Genomic DNA, 12,833 nt, shown 5'->3' on the forward strand with positions numbered 1-12,833 from the left:
TTTGTGATTAATGATGTAATTGGAGCTATGGTTTCAAGAAGGTGATGGTGTTAATTGTATTATTACTAACATTACAAATATTATTTTAGGAAGTCTTACTGACTTTTCAGGCCTCCTCAGAATTTCTTTTTTACTCTAAGAATATTCTTTGAATTCTATGACATAATTATAGACTCTTCCTTTTGAGAATTAGATATGAGATACTAATGCCTTAAAGAAATTAGGGGCTGGCCCTTTTAACTTCCTCTTACTTTCATAGGAATTTACTTTTGGCCTCTTCTCAATAGCAGAATTAAAAAAAAACTTTTGTAGTATGGCTGAGTTTATTTTAAAAGATTCTTTTCATGTACATCCTTGATAGTATTAAATATTTTCAAAGCTATTTTTTGTTGAAGTGTAGTTGATTTATGTAGTAATAAATATTTTTGAATGAAAACTATAAATCTGTTCTTGCCATCTCAGATGTACAGTACATGGAAAGAAAGTTATGGATTTGTAACTTGTGGGAGCTGGCTTCCTTCCAGCTCCAGAAGTCTATAATTCAGATTTTTTTCTGCATCTTTTTTATTTAACTAGCTCATCAAATCAAGTTTCAAAATTTGGTTTTAAAATGTCTTACGTAATGCCTCAAGTTGTTTTTAGAAAAAGGTAAGGGATTATTATAGGTAGTTTCTATCTTACGTATAATACTGACAATGGGTTATTTACCTAATGCCATTCTTTGGGAATTTGGGAATGGCCTTAAAGGGATTTTCCTGTTCCTGAATTGGTTATCTTCATCTGTCTCACTGTATCTAAATATCAGTATATTTTCACTGTTGAATTTGCTCAGAGGAATATTTGTAGTAGTTTTTTTTGGAAAATGGAAGCTTGAACCATGATCCATTTAAGCTAATACTGTTTCTTTTGTCTGAATAGTTGGAACAGATAATGGGAAAGAAGCCATTGAAAGTGCAGCCGCATTTCTCTTCAAGACATTTCACTTGAAGGACTGTGTTGGTCACCAGGAGACAAAGGCTATCAAACAGATGTTTGGTCCCTTTCCATCATCATCTGCCACTGCAGCTTGTGATGCTACTAATCGAATTACTTCTCATTTTTGTAAAGACAGTCTTACTGCTCTTGTCCAGATGACAACCGATGAAAATGGTGATCGAGTTTTATTTGGTAAAAATTTAGCATTTTCATTTGACATGCATGATCTGGACCACTTTGATGAACTGCCAATAAATGGTGAATCCCAGAAAACTATAAGCTTGGATTATAAGAAGTTTCTGACTGACCACCTTCAGGACCATTCCACCCTGAACCGCAAGCCTGCGGAAAAAACAAACGACTCTTTTTTGTGGTGTGAAGTTGAGAAGTACTTAAATGCAACTTTAAACGAAATGGCTGAAGCAACAAGAATAGAAGATCTTTGCTGTACTTTATATGATATGCTTGCCTCTGTTAAAAGTGGTGATGAACTTCAGGATGAGGTACAGTTGAAGTTATTGCAGTTTTATCTTAATGTGCATTATCTTAATGGAATAGCCTTTTAAAATATGGGTGTCTAGCAAAGAAAGTACTTTAATATTGTGCTGCAGTGATCAAATATGTAGCCAAATGGTTTTACATGGTAGGCATGCATATTTCTCCACTGTGTTGTAGGAGGACTGTGAGCGTGATGAATAGGGGAATAGTGAGGGTGTCCACATGACCTGGTTACTGGGACAGTTCTGGTTAAACCTGTTGTTACATTGTAATAATTAGAAGTGTCCCTTCTTCAAAAAGTATACAGGTTTGAATGATAAATTACATGGTTAATCTAGTAATATCTGATGAAAATAAGTTTCAAAACACAAATTTTATCTGTCTGTTGAATGACTTACTGATTTACAAAATATTTTTGGCTAGTTTCTATGATTTAAAGAATAAACTTGCAAAAACAAACTAATCTGGAAATAATTGGACTATTTTATATTACTTGTTCAATAAAGAATTGTGTATTTGTAAGTTTTTTATATCACACAAAGGAAACATTATTTTAATTCCTTTCTATGCCACCATTTGGTGATGTTACTCAAAAAATGGTGAATTACTCCTACTGTCACATGAAAAGTTTATCTTGAAGGGTTTCGGTTGCTTTCAATCATGGCATTATATTCATTTTCTGATACAAATGTCAAATAATGTCAACCCAGTTTTAATACTGGATGAGTAATATATTTGATGAGGATGAAGAGAGGTGGCATATTGTTGTATTAATAGAAAGGGCAGAGGCTTTGAAATCAGAAGTCCTTCCTTTCCCACTTATTGATAGTGAGACTTGAGGTAGTTGAATCTCTTGGAGCCTGTTTTGTAGTTGAACTGTCTCAGGGTAAAAAGAATACATTGATTATGGAGTTGGTATAAGTCTTAAATAGGATACCATATGTGAAATGATAAGTAGCATTTGTAAATACTGCATGGTAGCTGCAATTATTTTTGTTGTTGTTGTTATTGAAATTAAGAATTTTAAAATCACACAGTATCAGAAATGTAGAAAAAAATCTCGGTAGTATTATTTTTTTTTTCCAGAAGTGGGAGAAAAATTTAGGGAATAGGAGAAATAAGTATTGGAGGCATGCCAAAAAATCTCGGTAGTATTTTTTTTTTTCCAGAAGGGGGAGAAAAATTTAAGCAATAGGAGAAATAGGTATTCGAGGACTAACCCCCTGGTAGTTAGATATTATACTCATTAACTATAGTTTCAAAGTAAGTTAACATGCTGTTAATTCTTTGATCAGTCTTGTTTACCTTTAATGTTATACACTTAACTTACCAGATATGGTCCACATTCATAAGTGGTTCTCTCTGACATTGTGAAAAGTAACATTCTTTTAAAAATTGTGATATAAAGAAAATTTTACTATTTTCTTGTTATAATTGAATACATAGCAATTTTGCTGTGATTATTGTAAACTGAAACTTACAAACATCAAACTCATGGAAATTTGTCTGAGTGAGCCATAAAACTATTCTTTTTATTTTAGAGTATCTAGAGTGAAGTTTGCATTTCTTAGTTTTTCACCACAATTCTTAAGTATATAACTGAAACTGGTTATTGGAAGAACATATTCTTCTCAAGATTGTTTTCATAATGTACCTAACTGCAGGGTCAGAGTGAATTCATGCTTTCATCCATTCATCATATGTTGTAGCACTAGGTTCTACTTACTGAACATAAAAGGATGCATAGGACAGCAACCTTGCTCTTGGGGAATTTGTTGTTTAGTCAGAGGAGGCATGCCAATAAGTAAGTGCTCCCAGATACCTAGGTATGATGATACTGTGTACAAAGAAAAGTGGGGCATAAAAGAGTCAGTCATACATTTCGTAGGGGAGTTAGAATGGTAGGAAAAGTATTCATAGAGGAGTGTAAGCATGAGCCAAACCTTAAAATACAACAAGATTTAACTTCTTCAAGTGGATCAGAAAGGTAAGGAACATATTTTAAGTGTGAGAAAAAGCAAGGTGTGTTTTGAGGGCTGTAGTCTCTACAGTGAAGATGCAAGATATGCAGAGTGGGTACAGTCAGAGACAAGGATGAGCAGGGAGGTAAGGGCCAAATAAGGTAAAGCCTTATACACTTTGTTCAGGTATATTGTAAGCCACTCTAAAACCTGTAGATACACCCTGCTTGATCTTGTTTAATGATTTTCAACCAGGATTTTATGGATAGTTTAACATGTAAGTGAATATTTCACGTACTAGATTAAAAGCTGTTAGAGACCTTAAGCACTGAAAATGTTAAATGCTGAGGCATTTCTTCTCCCCTCCCATAGACTTTTTTTAAAAATTAAAAGCATGCTACAGCAAATATAAGAAAGTCTAATAAAATTTTATTTTATTTTTACCATTGTGGCTGAATTGATGTCTTTTTCAAACATCAAATTCTTAAAAAAAAAAAGTTTTTCTCATTTTTTGGTACCCCTGTTTTGCTGGTACTTGAAGGAAATGTTTGGTGGCCTCATGGATTATTGCTCACTGGAGATACGTGTTTTATAGAGGTGCTGGGAAATTTGTCCAAGGTTGCAGGATAAATAGTGAATCCAGGGTTTAAACTCAGACAACCGTGACTCCAGTATGTGCTTTCTTTGCAAAGAAATAGTTCTGTACATTTCCTTAGGTTTGATGCTTTGAAACATCAAGCAATTTAAGTATGGTTAGGATTCTTTGGCCTTTACTGTAATTTACAATTTCTTCAGAAACAATATCTGTTCCTTAAACAGAATTCCAGATATGGAATTGGCTGAAATAAGAGAAAGGAAGAAATATTGAGAACTTGTTAAAGATGAGTTTTAAAATTTCTGTGGGAAATTGCATTTAAAGTAATTCTGTGTTTCTTTGAGTGTTGAACTAATAAGACAGCCAACTTAGGTTTCTGAGTACAATCTTCTTTTCCTTTCCTACTTTGCATCTTTAAGTTTAAACTCTGACTTCCGGTAATTTATTTGTTAAGGCCATAGTTACTATGATTAAGCCTAAGAATTTGATTGGGCTAGACTCTCTATTCTTTACACTCTTTGAGACTTACTTACTTGTAAAAATACTTTTTAAAGTTAGTACATTTTAACTACCCAGAAGAAGATAAGATATAAACATTTCAGATTATTTTCTTAATCAGGACTCATCCCTGGTTGGTACGGACATCTTCTTGGCTGCTGCTTTTCTGTAACCAGAATTGTAGCAATAGGTTTGGTCCTAATAGGATCACATAGTCAGTGAACTTTCAACAGAAACTTTTCCCCAAGAAAGTAGTAGTTTTAATAACAGCAAACCTCCCATGTTTTGAATGCCTGTTATATATAGAGTTAGACCAAGCTGTCTCACTTGATATAACCAGTTTCTTCATAGTTCTGCAAGGTAAGGATGGTATACTATGTATAAAGATAACAAACAAAATAACCCCCCCAAACCCGTGTCCCAGTTTGTTTCCTAAAGTCACAAAGCAAGACACTGGTAGGTATTCTGGGCCTTTTGTTTTAATCACCAGCACAAGCCTGCTGTTCCTCTCTGGTGTATCACTGAATTCTTTGAAGAGAAGGACACTTATTTAAAAGGCTCTGAAGGAAATTCTGTCTTTGTGCACTTACCTATTGTTGACGGTGGGCAGGTTATTAAACTCTTGTGAACCTTTGTTTCACAATGTCTCTGTAAGGATTTGTGAGAGACTATATACGTAGTACCTACCTAGCATAATGTTTCACAAACTGTAGGTTCTCGAATGTTAGATTCTTGCCTTCCACATTAATAAGGATTATATATTTCCATGTATGCAAAGTTTTATTAGAGTGGATACCTTACAGAAATCAGTATATAAATTTTATCTATGCCTTGTTATATATAAATGTTTCAAGTAGTTAATTAAATGATGCTTAGAGGATAGTTCTTAATTCAGAGAATTATTATTTTTACTGCTTTTTTTTTCTCTTTTGCTTTTATAAGTCTCACTATTCTAAAAGTCTTGAATTCAGTTTTTGCAGTGAGTTCTGATTTTAAAATCTTTGGTAAAATAGAAAAGAAATTAATAGAAAATTACTTGAAAATATTGGAGATGGAGTATACATATCTCTTGGTATTATTTCAGGATTAAATGCTATTTGCAGAGTTATTAATATTGATGTAAATATTGATAAGTTATGTTTAACAAGTTCTTAGGAAAAGTGAATTTTGAGTTATATTGATATTATCATAGTTTGCAGTTGGGCAGCTGAGGTTCATTCTTTATAGCTTTTCTAATTTTACATTCACTATTAGCATTATCGACTCTATGCAGATGGTGTTATTTAACCCATGAAAGTTCATTTCTGAACCCAGTCCTGTTCCAGATATGTACCTGATCTTAAAAATTAGGACTTATTTGGTTAGAATGTCTTTTGAGGAAAGACTATTTTTTTTAAATACTCATTTGCATTATAAATGATTCGAGCATCCTTTGAAATTTTAATATAGAATAATTAGCATGGCTTAATAAAGTGGCTCCCAAACTTTACATTGTTTAACATTATGGAGGATCTCATAGAGTTTTCTTTATGTTGCTTATCATAATGTTCTACTAGGGTCAGACATGACTGAGCGACTGAACTGAATGGAATATTATGTTAAAAATTGAAACAAAGTTTTTAATATGTTATTAAATACTGTATTTATTAAATAAAAATCATTTAAAATAATACTAAGTCTATTACATTAGTGTAAATAGCTAAATCTATTACATTAATGCCAATAACACTAAATATGTTATATTAATATAAGTAACATTTTTATGAAAAATAACTTTTCTAAAATAGAATATAAAGTATGAAGAATGGGATTGTATGGCATTTTTTCAAGTCTTTTCAGTATCTAGCTTAATATAAGACAACTAGATTCCCATATGTGCTTCTGCATGCAGTCTGTTCATATATCACACATTATGTAGCCTCTGAAAACTCCACTCACTTTATACTCATGGGAGGATGAGGATGAAGGAGGCAAATAACATTTGACTGTTATCACAAAACTAATTTTGGTTCATGGACCTCCTGAAAGGGTCTCAGAGATTCTAGACCACACATTGATATATACACTATAGCTTGGCAAGGAGGCTATAGTGATGATTTTGGTGCCTAGAGTAGGAAATTTAAAATATTATCGAGCTGAATGTCTAACATGAATGCTTTATGAAAAGTCTTCATATTATATAAGGATGCCAACATTAATGAGGTTGAAATTAAAATAGTATCTCTTCAACTCTAAGGGCCAATTATGTGTTGCTTTTTCTATAGTCATTTCACCAAATAATCAGAAGAGCCCTGCCCCTGCCCCAAGTCTGAGTAGAGAGCTGCCACTGGGTAAAGTTATACTTAGAGAATACTTAGAATCATAGCATTCCCCCAACCCTGCCCCAAAGTATATTATGTGTGTGTCTAGCATTCTATCCAAGTGATGCCCATATAATAAGATCTACTTATTCTAATGAGTTTCTTTTTTTTTTTTTAAAGACATTTTACCCCTTTCTTGAGTAGCCCTCGTCTAACTTATTTGTTTATTAAACTGACAGACTGCTCCTATTACATCTGCCATTTAGTCTTATATCTATACATGGGGAAGTAAAGTTATAGATGTCTCCTCTGTTATATGATTGTGTTTTAGACATGTGATGGCAGTTATATTTTTCTTTTCTTTAGTATTTTTTTTTTAAGTGTAAAACTCTCCCAGTTTTCCTGTTAGCATTAATCCATTATCGACACAATTTGGATACAGCTGTTCAGTCCTCTATAGATCTAATACTATTGACGTGTAGAATGCTTTCATCATCTCATCTTCAAAGGTATCAAACTTTCAGTTGCTTTTCCAATCTAAGAACAACTAACCTAACAATCTCATAGGAAAAAGAAGACTATTTTGCCATGATTTTACTTGTGAATTCTGTTCATGTTCTGTTACATTTCCATGTATTGATATTAAGTAATTTTCACAATCCATCTTTTACATCATTTATTTTTTAAATTGGGAACTTTTGCCTTCATCTGGCACTTCTGTTTTCCTTTATTATTCCTCAGAGATAGCAAAGACTCTGGCCTCAAATCTGTAAGTAGTTTTTGAACCTTGGGATATGATTCATCAAGGTCTGAAAACCTGAAGTTATTTATTTGAAGACATTAAGTGATTCCTTACTACTTTCTCCATAAGATAAAGCTCAGTATTTCTCTGTAGGTAGCATTCAGTCTTTATGGTATCTATTCTGCTCTTTCCTGTCTTAAGCTAATGTTTCCTGTAGGAGAAGTGAGAATGGACTTCTCTTATCTTCCTCATGGAGGAACATGTGTCTTGGTTTTATTTCCTTGCTTCAAACTTGGTAAAGAAAGCTCTTTGTTATTTCTCTCATTTTTATGTGCTAAGATATTCTTAGAGATTTAACTTTATAGATACTACAATACTATGTTTTAAAGACATATATGTATAATTATGTTAGTTTTTATTGTGATTTGCTACCATTCTTTCTCTCATGTCCCTCTAGGTTTTTTTTTTTTTTTTTTTAGTTTATGGTTACTGCCTAGCCATAGTGTTTTATAGAATCCAGTTTTTTCCCCTTATTATTTATTTTCAAGACTGTACTGGAAATTCTAGCCTTTTGTGTCATTTCATTTTTTTAATCCACTGTTCTTTACACAACTTTATTTTTCTAATTAAAAAAATGTATCATTGTAGAAAATTTAGAGCACACTTATATATAACATGTAGAAACAAAATCATCTGCATTCTCAGTATATCTGGTCATGGTCATAGCAACTATTTTGGCATATATATTTTAAAAATATGAATAATTTAAAAATGGATCATATGGTCTATGAATTGCTTTTTTGTTACTTAACACTTTTGTGTGAGACAATAAAACATTTTTATGACAATAAAATCTGCAATACATTATCTATTGTATACATTTTTTAAATTGAAGTATACTTGACTTACAATGTGATATTAGTTTCATGTATATATCATGGTGATTTGGTTAATGTATAATACTTTTTAGTGGCTGCAGAGTATACATTTTTCATCATATCCTAGTTTATTCTGCTACTGAAGATTTAAGTTAAATCTAGCCTTTCTCTATGATAAAACTCTTATGCTAAATATTTGCTCACACACATTTTCCCCTTTAATATATTCCTAGTACTTAAAATTTTGCATCCAGAAGTACTGACAGAATTCTTTCCTGGAAGAGTCCACCAGTGTACATTTCTGCCTGTAGTGTATAAGAGTATCCTTGAACTTACATTCTTGGCCGGCCCAGTTTATTAGGGGGAAAATGATATCTCACTGTTTTAATTACATTTTTATTACTACTGAGGTAAAGATTTTTTTCCCCATATATTTATAGGCCACTTACTGCTTTCTTAAGAGAATTGCGAATTTTTCATTTGATGAAGTTGAGTTACTTTTTCTTAATTAATAAGATAATTTATAATGAGATTGCAAATGTTTTTGCAGATGTTTTGGGTATATAAATAGGCAAGTCTATTCATCTTTTCATTTACGAATCTTTTCTTTTTTTTGGTGTTCTGCTTAGAAAGGCAGTCCTCAGGACGTGATTGAACCTCTCTTTTATGAATTTTTTTCATTTTAGTCTCACTGGGTTTAGTCAGAATGTTATTTGGGTCAGATGTATCTTTGTATTTAATTTGTAGGTACATATATGAATATATTCATATTATGTGCTCTGAAGTGATACAGCCATTTTCTCCCAAGGTTCTTGTTACTTCCACATTGTCTGCCACTTCAGATTATTCATTCCTACTTTTACTTTATAAGGGATAAAATTTTTATGAGGAAAATTCATGTTCTACTTTATCTGAATGTAAAAATTAGGAAAGGTCGAGACAGTTGAAGTGTTTTACCTGCTGTAACAGGTCTCTTAAGTTTTACAGTCTGTATTGGGAAAGCACTAGCTATATATATATATATTTTATTTTGGTTGGATGTTGCTTTTATCTTCTTTATGGTTCAAATTGTTAGAACAATGGGCTGAAATGACATGATAAAACAGATAAATATAAGTTCATATACTTGTAACAAGGAACACTGTTAATTTTAGACAGGAAGGTCTAGTTCAGCAGCAGCATTTGAATAAACTAAATTCAGTGGGAGTTAGCCATGGGACCTGTGAATTCAAGTGTTTAAGAGAGAATGGAAAAAAAAAAAGAGAGAGAGAGAGAGAATGGGCTTTAGGGCAGACACATGTATGAATCCTAGCTCTCCTGCTGATAACTGACTTTGGCCAAGTCACTTCTCCAAGGTGCAGCTTTTGTAATTGTTATGTGGAGAAAGTGATAGGCTTACCATATAGGTTGCTGTGCAGATACGATGTAAAGCACTTGAAGCACTTAAAATAGTGCCTAGCAGATGCTAAGTATTCCATATGTATTATTTTTGTAAGCAGTCTTATGTAGCTAGCTAACAAGACAATTTTAATATTAAAAAAGTACAATCTTATACATGGGTAATGACAGTTCAGCTCTTTTTTGTGCTCTTTAGGCCGCACCTGGCCACCATAGTTTTTTTAAGGGAGTTACAGTCCTACAAAGGCATAGAGAAGAGAGTGATGAGGTCAGTGAAGGAAGTAGAATTAATGTTTTGTGATGAACACTTGAAAAACTTCTAACTGTTTATTCTTTTTGAGAGAAATCTATGGTGGGATAGGAGGATGGGCATAATATTTGAAGATCTGTACATGGAAGAAGGATGCCCAAAATTTTAACTAGTACTCTGGGTGGAAGGTACATGAAGACAGATCTCAGCTCAGGCGAACATTTTCTGAATCCTTTAAATATAAGGTGCTCTTTTGGCAAATAATGAGATCTTTTATTGGAAAGATAGACATGTATACTCAATGATTAGTTTGTTGAAATTTGTTGAGGGTTGAATTATATGACTTTTAAGATACCTTTCATCCCCAAAAGTTCTCAAGGTCTTGTGTCATCTTGTTGTAGATATGGAGGAAAAGATATTATTAATATGTTAAACTCACAATGAGGACTTAAAAATACTTACTTGCTTCCAATTTGTGGCAATAACAGATTTCAGACTGTTTTGCCCTTAGTTGGAATGATTGTTCAAAGAGTAAGACATTTTGCCAAATTTCATGCATTTAGTTTTATTCTTCTCTGTTTGGTACTGTTCATTCACTCACTCATTCATTCTCTACTGTGCGTCAAGTACTCTTTGGTTTTGGGAGACAAAAAGGTAAGGTAACAGAGTTCAATCATCCCATTCCCATTATTTTGCTTTCTTAAGTCTCTTCCTCTTGGAACTTTCACACATATACTTAAAAGGAGAATGGGCAAGAAAATTATGTTTGATATAATGAATGTTGTTATGACTAATTTGGAAGAGCATGTGGATTTTCTAAATATATATTGAGAAATATCTGTAATGTATTGATACAGAAAAGTAATATATGAGAATAAAGAATAAATTTCTGTGTTTTAAAAGTATTTGAGATGAATAAAAAAGCATTCTGAATAATGTTTTAGTTGTCAGTTTATAGGCGTAAATAAGTATGGCTATTAGATTTAGAAATTGCTGTAAGCATTTATTTAAATATTTAAAATTTCATATTTGTTCAGCTTTATATATATATGAATAATATGGTCCACTCATACATGCATATGATGGCTATAAATTTGTTTTCACTAAGGCATTTAAAAATCAGCGTAATTTCTTTTTAATAATTAGTATACTATAAATTTGCCATGTGCATGCAATTGTAAAGTAAACTTTTAAATATACAATGATACTTAACTTTAACCTTAACTTATACATCTAATTAATTATAGTATGTGAGGAATAAATAGATTTACATTCCAAGTAGTTTTAATTAAGTTGTAAGTGACCTTGGTTTTAGCTTTGTTAAGTTGTTATGATAGATTAAGTACCTGTAAATAATGAGTAAGTTTTTCTGAAAATGTAATTTATCTAATTCTCTGCAATGCAGCAACAATTTGCATAGCACATTTTTCTTGAGAGAAAAATAAATGTTAAATAAATACTGTCCTAATTTTCATGGTCATTTTCTTTTGTTGTTTAAGACTTTATTTTGGAATGTATGAATATTTAATAATTTTTTATGCCACAAATCAAACTAAGAATAATTTACAGTGTTATAAATAACATGCTCTGCTTTATATAATTATTCTGATACTGAGTTCCACATGGACTGTTAATTCAAACTTTTCAGAATTACTCAGTTAGCGTTTTATTTTATCATACTATATTATTCTTTGTTTTCAGTATGCACATCTTTTTCATTTCATGTATAAATCTAACTAAAGTTGCTTATTGTCTCAAAGGAAGACATTCCCTAAATTGAGTATCATTTTTCTCTGGATACCACATTATCTATAGTGTATGGTGTATGCTGTTTATTATATACAGTAGAGGTGTAGGTACAACTCTTACGTTTTAAAATTTTGTAACTAAAAATGGAAATACATGGATTTGCCTTAGTTTAATTTATGAAAATCAGAATGCCTCCTCTTTGTCATGGGGCTTTATTGGATAGTCACATGATATTCCAGTCCTCCTACTATGCTTAGAATGCCAACCTGAGCAGATAATTTGTAAATTACCCTGTTTTAATACTAGTGTGTTAGTTGCTCAGTCATGTCTGACTCCTATGGACTGTAGCCTGCCAGGCTCCTCTGTCCATGGAATTCTCCAGGCAAGGATACTGAAGTGGGTCGCCATTCTCTTCTCCAGGGAATCGTCCTGACCCAGGGATCAATTCCAGGTTTCCTACATTGCAGATGGATTCTTTACCATCTGAGCCACTAGGGAAGCCCATTTTAATACTAATGCCTAAGGTTATTCTGACTTCATAAAGTAAACTTCTGGAGGTTTCTTTATTTTTTAAAAGAGGTTTCTTAAAGCAATTATTTCTTTCATGAAAGTTTGACACTAGTATGCTAATAAACTTACCTCACCTGGTGTCTTTTGTAGTTAGCAATTCATATTTTCCAGTTGTTGGTTTATTCAGATTTTCTATTTCTTCTTAAATCATTTGACAATTATATTTTTCTATGAAATTAGCCATTTCATTAGCCACATATTCAAGCTTTTTGCTCTAAAGTTACTCATAAATGTCTTCTAATTAAAAAAAAATTTTTTACACCAACTTTTAGTTATGTTGCCCCAGTCTTTTTATCTGTACTTTCTAATTTTTGATACAAGACTGTTTGCTTTCAAAGAATCACATTTTAATTTTGCTGGTCTTTATTTTTTCTCACATAAGTTTTGGCTTTTATTCATATAGCGGGTATCCATTTTAA

At 32.2% G+C, this 12,833-nt stretch overlaps 1 protein-coding gene across 1 annotated transcript in view; it reads left to right on the top strand.

Annotated features, from left to right (window-relative positions):
• ASCC3 (activating signal cointegrator 1 complex subunit 3) overlaps positions 1-12,833 on the top strand; it is a 335,161-nt gene that overhangs the window by 38,167 nt on the left and 284,161 nt on the right. The window contains exon 4 of the mRNA XM_061427741.1: positions 919-1,478. Coding sequence (XP_061283725.1) covers positions 919-1,478 — 560 coding nt within the window. The remainder of the gene's footprint in view (positions 1-918; positions 1,479-12,833) is intronic.

This window comes from Bos javanicus, chromosome 9 (assembly GCF_032452875.1).
Source record: "Bos javanicus breed banteng chromosome 9, ARS-OSU_banteng_1.0, whole genome shotgun sequence".
NCBI classification, from domain to species: domain Eukaryota; kingdom Metazoa; phylum Chordata; class Mammalia; order Artiodactyla; family Bovidae; genus Bos; species Bos javanicus.